Consider the following 17,376-nt stretch of genomic DNA (forward strand, 5'->3'; position numbering starts at 1 on the left):
ATGGGTACAAACATCCCCGTCGGGTCCCTCGAACCCGGCACTATAAGAGGCGGAGCGCGCAGGCTCCGTTACCATAGAGCTCGAGACGCCGTCGGGAAGCGGTGGCGATGGCGACCGCGACGCCGGAGGAGGGGGAGGCGGGGAGGTTGGAGCTGAGGGCGGCCATCGGCTTTAACGGTACCGGCATTACATGGGGTGGGGGGCAGTTAGGGGGGTATGGAGCAGATTGGGGCAGCTGGAGGGGGAATGAGGCACCGTGGGGGGTGGGGGGCAGTTGGGGGCCACGGTGGGGCAGGTTGGGGGGCAGTGGCCGGATGGATGCTTGTCCAGGAGCAGAGCTGTGCACCACGTCCCCATATGGGGGCAGGAGCTCAGGGAGAAGAGATACAGGCTTCAGAGTGAGCAAATTCAAACTGAATAGAGGGATTCGCTGCTTATGTATGTCTAATTGCCCAGATTAGTGGAATGAGAGAAGCTTCGTTTCAAAATAAAACCAAATCCTCCGGCACAAAGCACAGCTGAGAGCAGCCCCATGGCCTGGCAGTGAATGGGGGCAATGATCGTGCTTTGCAGCCACCCAACTTGCTGGGAGATGTGCAGCTGCTTTGGGGCAACACAAAGTGCAGATGCAGCCTTCACAAACCAACACTGCTCATGCAGGACCTGCAGGGATGAAGGGTTCAGTCCTTAGGGCTGGGTGGATCTTCTGTAAAGGGCACCCTTGAATTGCACATGGGATTGTGCTGCTCTGGGTGGGAGCTGGGAGCTGGTTTTGCCTTCATTGAGTATGGGGAACTGTGATCAGGTCTGCCAGCAGTGCCAGGGTGCTGACAGCCACCATGCCTTGTGCTTTGCCCCTCTGGTAGGACACGTTCCCTCAGGCCTGATCTGTCACCCTGACAACAAGCACCTTCTCTACCCGCTGGGATGCACTGTGGTTATCCAGGACCTGGCCAGCAAGAAGCAAACCTTCCTGCACGGCCACACCAACAACGTCTCCTGCGTTGTCGTGTCAAGCAGTGGGAACTACGTTGCCTCTGGACAAGTCACTTTCATGGGCTTCAAGGTGGATAACCCTCAATGTTTAACCATGTCACACTGAGCAGAAACATGGAATTCTCACCAAGCAGCATCAGTCCTTTTCACTTGTTTTTAATCTGCTGGAAAGCAAATGCCTGTAGTGGGAGGGCACTGCAAAGAATGGGGGACTGTGTCTGCACCTTCATATTAGAGATATTAGGATCAGGGTAACCAGATTGGGGGATCTCTTAGTCCTTCTTATTGAAAGTGCTGTGGACATGTGGCAGCCTAAATCCCATTAGATCACATTTAAAGTTGTTAATGGTTTAATAGTTTAATGCTTATTGAGCTGAGGCAGTGGGGAGACATCAGTTATAGCCATGGGGAGGCATCAGCTATTTGCTTTATCAGCACTTTAAAATGTCAGTCAAATACTCTTCCAGCATTGGTGTCTCATAGTAAACTTTGATTCTGGAAGGAATTAGATCCTCATGGCTGGCAATTGGAGTAATGCTTTATACAGCATCTAATGTGAAGCATATCCCTATTGCAGTGCACTGGGCTGAAATAAACTCACCTTCTGCTGGGCTGCTTCTGAGAAACTCCCTTCCTATCAGAGCTCTTAGTGTGTCTCAGCTAACGCTCTGACTTGTGCTTTGTGCTGCAGGCAGACATCATCCTGTGGGACTTTCAGAAGAAGGAGCTGCTCGCTCGGCTGTCCCTTCACAAGGGTAAAATTGAAGGACTGGCATTCTCTCCAAACGACCTTTATCTCGTGTCACTGGGAGGCCGGGATGATGGCAGGTAAAGGTTTCCCATTCTTAGGCACAGCTCCTGCCATGTTGCGGGGCACTGAAGGATGTGCCAAGGGGAAAATCCCTCCTCCTCCTTCAGGCACTTTGATGGCATCTCTTTAGAGCATCCCATCTGAGGAAAGCTGGGTTGGCACACCAGTGTGCAGTGCAGGGGAAGATGAGGGGAGAAGCTAATTCTGAAGTTGGTTTTGTCACCCAGAAATGAGATGACAACTGCGTTGTTCTGAAGGTCAACAAGTGGAATAAAGGATATTTTAGACTAGATTCTATGGGAGATATGATTCGACTTATGCTCAGGAGGGGGAATACAACAAATACACATCCCCACCTCCTTAACAAGAGACATAAGCCTCGATTCCATGCCTTTATGTGAAGGCTTTTCTTGGACAAACTGTCTGCAAGGTGACTTTTAGTGCTTATCTTTTGGGAACAAACAGCAGGCAAACAGTTTTTAGTGCTCATCCTTTTGGGAACAGAACACAGGAAGAAAAGTTTGGGGGTTGTTTTGTGTTGTTTTCTTTCTGGTAAGTTTTTAAGCAGCATTAAAAAAGCAAAGTATTTTAACACCCTTCCTTCCCTCTGCAGCGTGGTGGTGTGGAACATCTCACAAAGGGAGGCTGTCTGTGGGAGCCCTGCCGCAGCTCGGAGTGCAGGCGCTGTGACTGTCGTGCAGTGCTCAGCATGCAGAGATGAGATGTTTGTTACTGCTGGATGGTAAGGTTGTGTTGACTACAAGAACCCCTATGAGGAAAAAGCCCCCAGACCCATCTCCTTTTTCAGAGCCTTGACTTAAATAGGAGGCTTCTTCTCAATGGGCTCGTGAATAACCAGCAGCTTGTCTCTTTAAAGCATATGTTCTACACATAAGAGCATGCTTTCAAAGCAGCACACATGGACCTGAGTGCTTCATTTCTGTTCTTTATAGCAGGATTTTTGCTCAACATTCCCTCTGCAGTCCTTAAAACATTTAGTTCCCAGTGTCTGCACAAGAAAAGCAGCCAATGAGCAGCTCGGTGCCTTATTAATGTAAGGAGAATGATATCTGATGGACTGTTGGATCTTCTCCTACCCTTGGCAGATGCAGTGCACAATTGGCCTCTGGCCTGGATCGCAAGTTGTTACAAAAAGCCACATTTCCCATGGATTTGAGACAGCCCCCATGGATCTAACCTGGCTTTTAAACTTGCCAAGATCCTGCAGTTCCCTTTAAATCAAGGAAAGGCTTGGATGCCCTTGTGCTTGTAAGTGCTGGTCTTTGCAGCTGTAACACTGTGAAATATAAAGGTGTTAAGGCACTGTATTGCTTCTTAGCTGTCAATCAGACTGTGCTAGCAAATAGTGTCTGGTGCTGCTCATTTCCTGTTCTAAAAAGCAGGGCTCCTACCGTGCATGTCTCCATTGGGAATGAATATCCAGGTTGTTACATGCCTTCCCTATCATTCTAGAGTGAATTTTTGCTGAGCCTTGAAGATTTTTTACTTATATGAGGAAAAAAATCTTCCATAAGAGACGGCCAGGATTGCTTCTGGCCTCTCTGGTATTGTTCTTTCTCCTCCTGATCAAGATTTCAGGGTAATATAACCTTATAAAGGTTGTCTCATTCTCCTAATAACGATTGAGTTATTTCCAGCATCCATTCCATACACAGATTGTGTTTTCCTCTGTGTTTTTCTGCAGTGAGACCATTCGAGTGTGGGAATTGGATCTACCAAACAGAAAACTGCGACCAACTGATTGCCAGGTGGGGCAGCTGAGAAGAGTGGTCACAAGCCTTAAGGTGAGTGTCAGCCAAAGCAACTGGGCTGAACTAAGCAGCTCCTCACAGGGTAGAGAAAGGCTCCAAGCTTTTATAGTGATGCTAAAGATGGTAATTAGAACTACATGATGGCACCGTGGTCGCTGCATGTTGGCTGATGGCAGATGGTCCTCCACAGGTTCTTTATGCTGGGGAAAGTCTTTTGAATGGTGCACTTTGGTCCAGAGAATTCACTTCTTTGCTTCCAAGTATTTGCTTGGAAAACCTTTTACACAGAGCAGCATTACAGATCCTGGTGAATGCTGATGTGAGAGCACTGGCTGTGTACCCTCAGGGTAAATCCTGGCAATGGAATAAAGCTATTTAGGCAGCAGACAGCAAGGTGTTGGGACAAGAGCATCAGTATCTGGGCCACAATCTCGTTTTCCACTCTTTCTTATAGATAACAGATGATGACAGTTATTTCTATGCTGGCACATCAACTGGTGACATCCTGAAAGTGAACACAAAGAACAAGCTGATGACTGAATATGGGCCTCAAAAGAAGTTTTCGTTGGTGAGTAGAAGCTCCGTCACTCCCATCTTTTTCCTCTTTATTAGTGACTGAAATTAGGACAACCTCCAGGAGAACCATTAGAAAGCTGATGCATGAAGCCCACCACAAGTGGAATGGGAGTCAGCGTGGGTGTGTGTGATATAGTGGATATCCAGGTGAAGGGAGCACTGTGAGTCATTGAGAACAACACAGGATGGGAACATGGCTGCAGAGGAGCAAGGACCAGAGTAAAGACAAACTGAAGAGAGAAAAGATGAGGGGAGAGAACAGCCTGTGTCCTGTTTGTGTGGTTCCTGTAGTGCAACCAGAGAGTCTTGGGATCATAGCTGTGCCAGCACAATCACCTGTGGGTTAGGGTTGGGTCAAGAATGGATTCAGCTGAATTTAGTTGTTTTGCTCCTCTCTGAGGTCTTGTCTCCATCAGGACACTTAGTTGATATCCAGCTATCCAATACTTAATTTAAAGCAATGTGACTAAGATACACCAAGCTTGCTGTGCTGAGTGCTAACATCACGACTCAGCTTGAATGGTTACGCTTGGTGGGTCCCACCAGGCTTTGCTGGGATTTCTGTGGCACTACAGAGAAATTAAAGTGTAAAAATGGCTTATTTTTGGCTCCTGTTTTGAGAGAGGTTTGGTCTTTACCCTTTTCCCACAGCACTTGACATGACGTGGCTCTCACAGGCAAGGCTCCAATTGACGTTATTCACAGATTTCAGTGTTCCCTACTTTTGAAAGTCAGTCCCCAGAGTCTGTGTTGGCACCTGTGGAATCCACAATTAGGTTCTGCTTGGAAGAATCTATTTCAATGACTTGCTCAGCATCGCAAAGAGTTCAGGCAGAGGCTGCTATCTCCAATTCAGTTCTTCTGGACCACGTTAAGGTTTCTCATCTGAAATGTGATCTTCTTCATTGCAATTATTCTCCCATCACACGTTACTACATTATACCCCTTATGACCAACCTCTGTAACAGCTTCATCTTCCCCCACTCATGAGGTCAGTGCAAATAGCACTGTAGGTAATAGAACTAAAGAGTTTATTATGGTGCTTATGCACAGCTGGGACAAACATAAAAGGACTGTGCAGCGTCCATTGGCTCTATTGCTTTATGAGCCTCCTCACCTCAAGGTCCCTTCAACAAAGTTTCTTTGTTTGCTTGCAGTTGAGCCTTGCAGGTCTCTGTGCAATGATCCACAGGCAGGAATGCTTCTGGAGGAGGAGCTTTTTGTTGGCAGGGAGTTGTAATGAGAAGCAATTGGCAACTGCTAGAATGCTTGTTCTTGCTTTCTCTTTATTTGTTGCTGTATTTGTGGCTGTTTGGTGGAGGGGATGATACCTTAGGAATTCACTTTCCTGAAACATGGTGTTATGACAGTCTTCCAGCAGTCATCCTTCAGTGTTTTGCATCCATGATGTTCCCATGTCCTGGCCGAGGTCTTGATGATTGAATATCCCTTCCCTTTTCAAACGCTGGCATGATTTCACTCCTATATCTAACATTTCACGTACAGCCTGGAGCACCTGGCTGCAGCCGCACAGCGTTCTGAACTCCCTTGCCTTCTGGAGTGAGGGAAAGGTGCCAAATGCCTTTGAAACAAACCCTCACAGAAGATGTACCTTTGAGTCCATCACTGAAGCAGCAATCAGCTGGGGTTGTTAGCAGGAGGCTGTGCAGTTTGCAAGTCGAAAGGCAGCTCAGGGCCCCTTAGTGAAAAGCAGAGGCTCAAGGCCAGACCATATCCCCATCCTTATTAAGAAGAACTTTGGTGTATCACTAGCTTCAGCTGGCATTGCTTCTCATAGTGAAAAGCTGAAGAAAAACAAGACCGTTCAGCATGCAAGAGGCTGACAGGATGCTAGGGAGAAGGTAAGATCCCAAAGTGGATGTCACAGCTGTCAGCCAGCCCTGTGGATGAGACCTGAGCTACCAGGCAATAACCCAGCTTACATTTTGTTTTATTCATGGTTGGTTGAGGCAGCTGGGTGAGAGATACCGTGTGTGTTTTGGCAGGGGGAGAGGCAGGAAGGCATTCACATTGCAGGGCTATTTGTTGTTTCCATCCAGCATTCTCCTCTACCATGTTACTCAAAATGAAGGTGCATGTTTGGACACTCATAGGCTCTTCAGTCAGGTACTACCTTCCTTGTTTCCTTTCTGCTCTCTTCCATGGCTCTTACCAATTTAATCCAATTCCCATTTTAGAGTGGGAAGTTCATCAGGATCCCAGAGCAATACAGTGTTGTATCAGTCAGTGAGGGTGTGCTGGTGCCTTTTTATCTCCAGCTGCTCTCAGACCCACCCTCGTACTTCCAGTTCTCCCTTTCTGGCTGCATGCTGTGATCCCCCCTTGTACCCACCCAGTGCACATCCCTGCACACAAATTGCACACTGTCACTGCACTGTCAGCAAGCCCTCTTGGTACACAAGTCAGCTCTAATGTTATATGACAGACATTTCCAATTGTAGCACAGCCTTCAACATCAGAAGAGCAAAAATTCATAGCTCCTTGCTATACCTCCTTGCTTTGGAACCACCCTGGTGGCTTTGCTGCAGTTCCCCCTTAAAAGCTGTATGTATGAGGACATGTGCATCCCTGCAAGCCTTGGCAGCAGTGTCAGCAGGGAACCACAAGACCCTGAAACTCCATCCCACAATGAGGATGCCTTTAAAGAGGGAATTTAGCTGCTGCCTAATTGAGGGGGAGGTGTTTATTGAAAACAGCTTTGGTAGATCTTAGAGGGACGTTGCCTTTAGATCTGTAATGATGTGTTTACTCTTTAGACGTGATCTGAAGTTGTCTTTGTTTGTGTTTGGAAGAGGAGTGGCACTTTTAAACAACTTGTTTCACATCTCAGTGGAGTTCAGTGCATTCCTGTCTGTAAAGAGAGTTTCACCATTTACCCCATTATCCCCACTGCAGCCTCGAGGAGCTGTAGGGTAACCAGTCAGACATGGAGTGGGATGTGGAACTGCAAATGGATGTTCAGCAATAGACAGACATACTGCATTGTAAACAGAATGTTGAACTAAGGTGCAATGGGTTTCACAGGGCACCAGAGAACTCTGCAAGAGATCAGAATGGGACAAAGAGCAAATATCCCTGCAGGGAGGGAACACACAGGCTGCGTTTGTGCTGGTATCTTTATTTATCATCACACTTCAAAGCAGTGGTTACTTTTCCTAAGAGGTAAATAATGAATGGGGATATTTTTAACCTATGTTTCACCTACAAGAGGACTGCCAATGTTATAAAACAGAGCTCTTGCTGCATCCTTAATGTGAACTGCTTGACATGGAGAGTAACAAGAGCAACTCCCAGAGCTGTGTGCACTTGTGGGGATTCCAAGAGCAGCCTGGATGAGGAAGAAGCACTAAACCCAGGCTGAACTAAACTCTGATTGTGAGAACTTTGCAATGAATCCTGGTCAGTTTGGGATTTTGCTCCCTGCAATGCACGTGGGGTTGATCCCAACGTTACTCAGTCCTTAACACAGTGCAGGCACAAGGCTGATGGAATGCCGGGCAGGAACAACCAAAAAGCCTTGGTGATATTATGGAGGATAAAGAATTAATCTGTTTTAGGCAGCTATCCACATATAAGTGAAATTTATCTTCTTTTTCCACCAAAAAAGAATAGAAAGAAGGAAACATCACTTTGCTGCTGCTTGTTTGGGCAACAGAACCAAAGTAATTGGCCTTTCTCTGTAGCTTTCAGAGCATCTTTTCCAATAGCACTGACCCCTCAATAGCTCAAATGTCACTTCTGTTTTCTCCTCTGCCTTGATTTCTTTCTCACATTCCTTAGAGCTTCATTCCTTTCCACAGAGAAAATGGACACTTTCTGGCTTTGATTCTTTTTACCACTCCTGCAGTCTGTAATCCTGAAATACCCCAGGGATGGGCCAGATTAATGATTGAAGAGAACAGAAGTGCTGGATGCTACTGCTTAGATTTCAAATGCTGGCTCCTATGTACATTCAAAATTCAGAGGTCGAGTACATGGCAATGATTCCTTCCTAAAGTATAAATGTATCATTATTCTGATTTACTTGTCAGTTCTGCTTTGAGAATCCACTTCTTTTTGCTGTGACAACATGAAGCACAGGGATTCTTTGTCCAGGACAAACCCCACTAGTCAGAAGTTGTGTTCACAGAGCAATGGGAGCTCAGTCTTAAAGGAAAACATCACAAAGCTGTGAAACTGCATCCAGTACGAGTTGCTTTGTGATAGAACTTAAGTTTCAGTCCAAGTTGGCATGAGCCTTATGGCATAAGGCTCCTCTGTTTTCTTTCAGTTCCACCCCCATTACCCCCCAGAGTGTTTTGTTGAGTGAGAACAAGATCTGACCCTAGAGAAGCACTTTCACCCCTTTTGCAACCAGTTTTCAACTGTCAGAAATGGTCAGCAATGGGTCTGTTATATGTGTATGGAAGACCAGCACTACTTGAGGCGGAGCAGAACAGCAGCAGAATGACTTTGTGAGACTGGAAATGTTGTGGTAACACTGGGGATTGATTTCTTTCCGACCATAGCGTGGTGGTACTTTAGCTGTTGGAAAAGCATTTCTGCTTTTCCTAATGGCTGACCCCCTGTTGGTTTACTCAGCTAATAGCAGAAACCTGTTTTGATGGGCTGATTGATTTCCGAAGCCTTTCTGCCACAAGTGTGTTTTATTAGTGGTTTCTGTGAGGTGGCATGGGGTACTTCAGACAGTGAGAGGAGCCTGGAATGCAGGGGGTGCATCCTAAGAGCAGCTTTGCCAAAGGGTGCTCAGGCCGAGTTTCATCTGCTGTTTTCATCCTTCTGTTCTATATCTATAAAGCACCAGTGGAAGGCAAAGTGGAGGTGCTGATGTATATTGTATATTGTATATTGTATATTGCATATTGTATATTGTATATTGTATATTGTATATTGTATATTATATATTGTATATTGCTTGCTGGAGCAAGGTAAGGATGTGTAAGTTCCTATGTGATCCCAGCTGCACAGAGGGCTTTGTGCTGGTGCTGTTCCTTAAACTCTCCCACTGTAGACATCCACACATATCTGTAATTAATAACTCTTTTCTTCCCATTCCATCCATAAAACCACTTTTTAGCCTAAGTCAGTCAAAGAGTGCTGCTAAAGCCATATCTGAGTGATGTGGACAACACCATAGGGAGCATCATTAATACCCCATTGCGTTATTCAGTGTGGCTGTGCTTGCAACTGCTTCCATCCGGTTGTGCTTTAATTCCCTTCTCTCTTAGGGAATCACGGCATTGCTTTTGCTGAAGACAGGAGATGTGATAATCGGCACAGGAGAAGGGACTGTAGCACTGTGTAAAGGCTCAAGCTACAAAGTGATCAAGTGAGTCTGCAGATGGGGGGATCAGAAGGGTGGAGGTGAAGGCTCCCCAAAGGCTGGTGGACTAAGGACCAGTTCTTCCTTTGGAATGGCACAATCCAAATCAACCTCAGGTGTTCTGAAAATGGATCTTATGTTTGCAGCATAAGGAATGTGAAGTAAATTCTGTGTGCTTCTGCATCAGATGGCCCTACTCGTAGGTCACTTCAAATGGCCATTTTCAAACGGCATTAAGAGTCAGATCTCAAAGTGATGTAAAGTGGGACAGGTCTGTTGAGGTCAGTGAAGCCACGTTCCCTTACACCACCTGAGGGAGATGAGGATTTGCCATTTAAAAAGTGTTTGCTGAAGAAAGTGCTCTCACTGATTTCACAGGCGTGTCTTAAAGTGCTGGAGTGCTCGCAGGGCTTCTTTCTGTATATGAGATTGTATATGAGATATATGAGATAGCTGCAGGCTTCACTTTCCAGTAGTTGATTTGGAAATCAGGCTTGCAGCTCATTGTTTTACACTGTTTGTACAGCCAACTCCAGCACTCAGCTCAGTAAAGGCAAAGCTCTGTATGAGTTTAACCACTCCAGAAGTTCTAAGCTGAACGGGAATGTTGCTCAATACGTGATATTTAAGTGCACTTAAGCAGAAGAGGTTTTTCCATTCTCTTCCCAGGAGTTTTCAGGTTCAAGGCGATGTCACTTCCCTGACACGCAGAGGTCATGGCCACCAGTTCTTTGTGGGAACCAAAGCCTGCCAGATCTATCGGGTGAACTTCACGGCGTTTAAAGAGGAGCTGATCACCACCTGCCACAGCGATGCTGTGAACGACATCGTGTTTCCTTTGTGAGTACAGCTGGCTGCGATGCTTTGGGCTGCCAGGGGAGATGCAAGGAAGGTCAGGAGCCGGTTGTTTCCTCTCCCCACACAGAGAATGGCAGCCTGATCCCAAAGAGAGCATTGATTTTGGGCATGGTGTTGTTGCATTGCTTCTTTATCAGATCAGATCTCATCAAGGTGTAACACAGCATACAGGGAAGGTGCAAAATGCTCCTCCTCCTTTGTCACCAGCCTGAAAAATCCACTTCTCATTCAGTGAGTAAATCATTTGGAGCTTTAGGGTAATCTGATGCTAATATTCCCACTGGCACATCTGTGTCACAGAGGTATTTGGATGAGCAGGCTTTAGTGATGAGTGTGAGGACTGCAGTTCCACATCTTTACATGCCTGTTTTAAACATCTTATTTGCTAACTGCTCTCGAGCGGTGCCTGGCACTGACCAGGAAATTCAGGCTTAATTTCCCTGTTCTGGTGTATTTCAGGATGCTTAAATCACTGACGTTGTTCTGCTGTGTGAAGCACCTGCGCAAAGCTTGGCCTGAAAGAGGCTGCACTTTTGCTGGGCCGATTTTCCTTGGCCTGATTTGCTTTGCTTTGCTGGTGACTCTGAACAAAAGCATGCGGTGCTCTCTAAATTTCACTCTCTGTCATATCCAGAGGATATGTGGTTTGGTTGTCTTTGTGCATAATTGATGTATCGCTTTATGCCAAAGTGAGTTAATCTCATCCTGCAGAAAGCAGTGGTGGTGGCATAAAGCCATGCCCACATATGCCCACATCTCCTTTTGTTTGTTGCTTATTTTAAGAGCTTATTTCAAAGAATTCAGCCCCATGGTCTTTGAAACATTGCAAGTCTTCTTAATTCAAACTTCTATACCGACTGTACTATGAACAGGCTTTTACTGCTTCCCCCATTGCCTTCAGCAACATTAAACAGGATTCATCCAGAAAGCAAGATAAAAAATGACATCTTCACAATGTGAGGCTGCTGTTCGTTGTTGATGTCAAACCTGGGCAGCCAGCACCTCTACCTCCTCTTTTCTCTCTATACAACACCTGAAGGTTTTTAGATGTTCCATCTTGGAAGTCAGCATCCCAACATCAATAAAGTTCTTTATGCCCCATTTGAAATTCACTGTACCAAACCAGGGGAGATCTTTGTGATAAAGGTCTTTCAGCCTTAACTACATTGATCCCTATGGTGAGGATTACAGCTGAACACCACCAGCTGAGCTTTAAGGGATGAATTAAGATCCCATGTAGAAGCTGTGTTCTCCTCTCATTAGCTCTTCTCTCTGATCACCCCAGTGGGACTTCGGATTTGTTTGCAACCTGCTCCAAAGATGACATTCGGGTATGGCACACTCCAGAGAACAGGGAGCTCCTCCGAATCGTCATCCCCAACATGACCTGCTACGCCATCGAGTTCATGAGGGATGGCAAGAGCATCATTTCAGGTAACGTGCAGCCCCAGCCCATGGGTGAGTCCAGTCTGTAAGTGCTACACGGTGTAATAAGCATCATCAGTATGTAAGAATGAAGTAAGACAAAAGCTGGGGGCTGTTGCAGGTGATTGCTGTGACCCTCCTCTATTACCAAACCAGTTTGCCCACAGCCATAACCAAGAAAAAGTATTAAATTTTAACACTTTATGTGAGGCTACACAGTATAAAGGAATGTAAGAAGGGTTTGTTTGTAATGGAAAGTAACGAAGGCATGAGGAACGTCTCTTGTGCCTGGATAATCTGTTTCTTTTTGTTCATCAGGTTGGAACGATGGAAAAATCCGTGCCTTCTTGCCAGAGAGTGGCCGGGAAATGTATGTCATTAACAATGCCCACAGCATGGGAGTGAGAGCCATCGCTGCTACAAGTGACTGCCGGAGGATCATTAGTGGAGGAGGTAAAGGGCAGGTAAATTCTTGCTTTGAAAACCCGGCGCAGCTTTGTGCCTCATCACAGGACCTGGGAATTGTCTGAAACTGCTCAGTCAGAAAGGGAGCTATTCTGAGCTTACACGGGAGCAGAGAACCGAGTTTGAAAGTATTAGCCTTTGATATGTGCAAATCTCTTGTTCTCAGAGGGCTTCATGTGAAACAATGCCCCGATTTCTTCTGGCATGTTGGTCTTGAAAAATCATTCTAACGTAGAACGTGCTCTTAATCCTTTCTGTTCATTTGTCTCTCCCCCCTGTTTGGCTTATCTGCATTAGTCATTGCTTGCAAGCCTGTGTCTCACTGTGCTCTAGCACAGATTTGCTTCCTGGCATTGCTCTGGTCCAGTCAAATACAACCTGTATGAACTCAGTTAACAGCACAAAATTCGCTTCCTGTGGCTGTGTTGTCTATGGGCAACTCCCTGATCCTTTGGGTTCAGTATTACCTGATTTAGGTGGTAACGCTTATAGAAGACTCTGATAACTTGACTTCCAACACAGTTATGAGAACACCCCAACGTGAAGAACAGAACTCAGAAGGCATCATACCCGTGCACTCCAACACTGTTATTCCAGATGTATATTAAGTATATTAAAATGGACTTGGGAGGTTCATATTCAGTTTCTTGCTTCACTTTGGACTTCCTCCCTGCAGTCTGGTGTGCTCAGAACCAGATGTTTAAGTGCATCCTGATGGATTTAACTGCTCACAATGCTCAGTTTCTGTACCCTGATCGTTGTGCATGCTGAAGATTGCACAGGAAGTCTTGAACAACGAGGCACTGAAATCTGGTCTTGCAAGTCTCAGGCAAATATCCCCATCTTTCAAAATCAGCTTGTGCCTCAGCTCTCCTGCAGAGTGATAGAGAGTGGTAGCAGCAGCGCTGCCTTGTCTCACTGCATAAAGACATTAGAGATGATGAGCCACTTCAACCCTTCACTAATAAAAGCACAGTGAAGTACCTTGGATGATTAGTGCTGGAGGATGCAGGAGATGGAAGACCTAGATTCTGTATGAAGGCACAGAGTGGCACAGGCTGTGGTTAGTTGCTCTCTGAATTGAAAAAGACAGCTGGGACAGAATTAAAGCTAGAAGGTTGGTTAAGTAGAAATGAGAACTGCAGGGGGGCATTTGCTGCATTCATTCAAAAGGGAAAGGAGTGCTCTGAAATGCTAATGGTTCTGTCAAAATCAATCATCTGAAAGCTCTGACGGCCGGGGTTGCTTGAGGTATCTGAATGCTCTGATCATTTAGGCAGCAGGAATTGGCCGTACAGATCCCATAGGTAACTTAGCATCAGACTTGAAAACACGGAAGGTTAACATTCTCTGCTTTGGATCTCAGTGCGCAATACTAAATTCGCACTAGCGTTTGACCTTAGTGAAATGTAAAAGCAAATTGATATCACGGAGCTTGGCACTTATGGGACAGCAAATGCAAGGTGTGAAGGATCAAGTCCTCGAAGCAGAAAGATTGCTGCCCTTACCTCCCCTGGGAGAAGAGACGCTTTCAAGGCATGTATTCCACATCAAAGATTTAAAGAGCTGTTTTGTATTTACTTACTAGCATTATAGATGTACCACAAGTACCAGGTAGCTTTCCAAACTCAGTTTCAGAAGCCTTGGTCTTCAATCTGTAAAACACTGTTGGAAATACATCATGGGTTAGGAGCTTATTCTCAATGGAGAAACAATGAACTGAAATGTGGGTGAATGGGGCTCACCAAAACATTCATTTAGAGCTGGAGAAATAGAGAGCAGCCTGTTGAGATTCCACTGCCGTGTGAGTTATAAGGGGGATGCAGGGTTTGGGGGGGTTCTGAGGTCAAACAGAACTGGATGGGACAGAGCTGATGTTTGCTGCTGATTTGCAGGTGAGGGTCTGGGCAATTGGTGAGAAAACTTACAAACTGGAAGGAGTTCTGAAGGAGCACACTTCTGCTGTGTCTTGTATTAAGATTAAGAAGAATGACAAAGAGTGCGCCACAGCCAGCCTTGATGGGACCTGCATCATCTGGGATATTGGGTAAGGAGATGGGTTGGTATTGCGAGGTACTTAAAGTGTCTGTGCTGGGTCACTGTGTCCTATTTGGGACACCATGTGGTGAGAATAAGGGGGAAAGGAGTTTAGACAAGCATTGGTCCCGAGCTGGTCTGTTGTATCAGATCCTGTTTAGCCGAGGGGATGGAGCAGACAATGATTCCTGCTGGCTGTTTTCCAGCATGGTGTGATTCTTCACAAGCTATTGCAGATCTCCAGTTGTTGTGTACTGTGATAGGGACAAGGACACTTTCTGCATAGCACCAGGAAAGCATTCTGGATTCAAAACCTTTGTTTAGTGTGACAACAGATCAAAAGTCCTGTGAGACAGCTGTGGTGGGGAACAGAACTGATGATCCCAATAGGTATCGTGAAGCCCTGAACTCATGCTAACACCTGTTAATGATCAAGTAGAAAGATATCTAGAAAGAGAGAGAGTTCAGGCAATCAAAGTTTGGGCTTTGACCTTATTGCTTTCTCCTATTTTGGGGTGTTTTGCAGACGTTTTACAAGAAAACAAATGATTCTGGCCAACACATTGTTCAAATGCGTGTGTTACCATCCTGAAGAGTATCAGCTGATCACCAGTGGGACAGACAGGAAGGTAAGCTGAACTAGAGCAATTCTGTTGGTAGTCATTGCAGAACACAACATCTGGTTATGGGCATTTCACAGTCACACAAGGCTGTCACCAGACCAGGCTGTGCCAGCTTGAGAAGCTTTCCTAGGGAAGCAGAGGCTCATGATGAAGCTCCTGTATGTCTGCAGTAGTTCATAGTGCTGGACAGAGCTGACATCTTTGTGCTCTTTATGCACAACTGAACTTTTGTCTCTTCTCTGCTCTCCAGATTGCGTACTGGGAGGTGTATGATGGCTCTGCAATCAGAGATTTTGAAGGCTCGCTATCAGGTTCCATCAATGGGATGGACATCACATCAGATGGGGCATACTTTGTCACAGGTGAGTGAGTGGATGAAACTAGAAAAGAGGAGGCCATGTTAGGGCCAGGAAAAGCAAGACAATGAAACAGAAGTCTCAGTAGAGCAAGAAAAAAAAAGAACAAAGAAAACACAGAATAAAACAAATCACTGCAGAGAAATACTCAGGAAGAGGCTGTGATACAGACCTGGATGATATTACGGTTCAGTCTTGCAAGATGTAATTTTAGAGGTGAAGATGAGGTTTGAATGTTCCCAAGGGAACACAAGGCTGCACCTCGCCCTGCTCCTCATTTGTTTTCATCATGTTTGCAGTGCACTTGACTGCTTCTTTTCAGGTGTCCTGCTGTCAGTTTCCTGGTACACACGGCTCCAGGCTCCATCCAGCCTCAGGCTCACATGTTCCCAACCGTGGTGACATCTCTTCTGGGAGCCTGCTGCTATTGTGCATACCAAGCTAAGCCAGCAGGCTTTGTGCCAGCACCAGTTCCTTTAGGTTAACCCTATAGCAGTGCTGGTGTAGGGCGTTTGGAAGGCCTGCCATACTGGTAGCAATTGCTGTTCAGAGCTTACTGTGAGCTTCTGGTTCAGGGCCTGAGCAGCCTCATGGCCACCACCTCTCTGCTGCAGCTGAACAGAAGTAGGCTTTGCTATAACACTCAATACAGCACATCCCACCCTTCCTCAATTAAAGAATGCCCGAGTACTCTCTGCCTATCAGCTGGGAACAAACAGCAGCAGGACTCCGTGTAATCCTTCATTCTTCCTTTGTGCCCCGTGCAGGAGGTGACGACCACCTGGTGAAAATGTGGGACTACAACGAGGGGACGGTGACTCACATTGGAGTTGGCCATAGTGGCAACATCACCCGTCTGAAGATCTGCCCTGGGAAAAAGTACATTGTGAGTGTGAGCGCAGATGGTGCCATCCTGCTCTGGAAGTACCCAGGCTGTCCTTAACACAGGAGCTGCTGTGCTGCTGCTTCCTCAGCCAGCCCTGAAAGTCCTTTCTTCTCAGAGCTGAGGTTTTCAAAGCGCTTTTATTATTATAGGAGATACTATTTTTCTACTCTCCGGTATGAATTTATTGGATCCTCCGGATATCGTTTCTAGCACTGAACACACAAGCCTGATTTTTAGCAGGGAGGCTGATTTCACATTCCACTTAGTTTGGAATGGAAGTATTCACCACTTCTGACAATCCTGGGCTGTTTGGTTACTGCCACCTTCCCTGGCAGCCCCCCATTCTGCCCTTGTTCATGTGGCCTCTCATTTGTGTGTGTTCTCTCTCTCCTCTCCTCCCTATCCCTTTCTGTCCCTTTCCTTAATGAATAACTTGTTGTGTCAATTCAGTCTTCTGTGTCCGTTTTAATTTCTCTGGTCCCGATTAAGGAGAAAAGCCCTCAGCTCCAGCTCAGCTGTTTGACTATGAAACTCTTTTGAGTCAAGCATTGAAACCAAGGTCGTTCTCAAAGGAATTTGGGGTCTTTGGGGCTTCTTCATTTGCACTTCCCAATTTAAAGCTCTCTTCAGAGGCCTGATTTCCAAGACTGAGAGAACAGCTATTACTAGTAATGCCAGCTGGATGCATGTAAATTCCTGGTCATTGCCCTAATTTTCTAAATGGGCTCCAAATATGCATGAAATACGTGTTTTGTCCCAGGATGAGTATCTAGGATCACATCTAGTGCTGTAAGTGACAGCTCTGATGGTACAGCCTGCTCCAAGATCAGTGCAGGCAGCCAGTCTGTGAAATGATGCCAGCAGAGTGAATGTTTCTATTGCAGGCACTGATGGCCTGAGGGAGTTGGTTCATAAATGAAAACTGGTCACAGTGTTGGATTCTTAACGTAAAGACTTACAGAGACTGAAGTTAACTGATATTTCAGTTGGGTACCATCATGCCCAGGTTGACTTTATTAGCTGTTTCGATATGCAGAGGGGGATAGGGACTGAAAAGTAGAGTTGCTCATCATTCTTTCTATGCCACGACCGATGTTTGCTGCTCATAGCACATCCCTCTGCTCTGGCTCTGGGGGTATCTGTGCACCATGATGTTGCCCATCAACCACCACGCAGCTCATCTTCCTTCTGCTTGAAATATCCCTGCTAATAAGTAACAGAATCTTG

The 17,376-nt window shown here is 46.0% G+C and overlaps 1 protein-coding gene across 1 annotated transcript; it reads left to right on the top strand.

Moving 5' to 3' along the window:
• Positions 1-55: 55 nt before the first annotated feature.
• On the top strand, positions 56-16,598 carry CFAP52 (cilia and flagella associated protein 52). The gene is made up of 14 exons (XM_015880107.2): positions 56-177; positions 867-1,066; positions 1,688-1,824; positions 2,421-2,549; positions 3,513-3,612; positions 4,034-4,147; positions 9,405-9,505; positions 10,169-10,339; positions 11,643-11,791; positions 12,101-12,246; positions 14,143-14,294; positions 14,811-14,913; positions 15,158-15,269; positions 16,031-16,598. The coding sequence occupies exons 1-14, from the start codon at positions 108-110 to the stop codon at positions 16,204-16,206; spliced, it is 1,860 nt and encodes a 619-aa protein (XP_015735593.1). The 5' UTR covers positions 56-107; the 3' UTR covers positions 16,207-16,598.
• The last annotated feature ends 778 nt before the right edge of the window (positions 16,599-17,376 follow it).

This window comes from Coturnix japonica, chromosome 18 (genome assembly GCF_001577835.2).
Source record: "Coturnix japonica isolate 7356 chromosome 18, Coturnix japonica 2.1, whole genome shotgun sequence".
Taxonomy (NCBI): domain Eukaryota; kingdom Metazoa; phylum Chordata; class Aves; order Galliformes; family Phasianidae; genus Coturnix; species Coturnix japonica.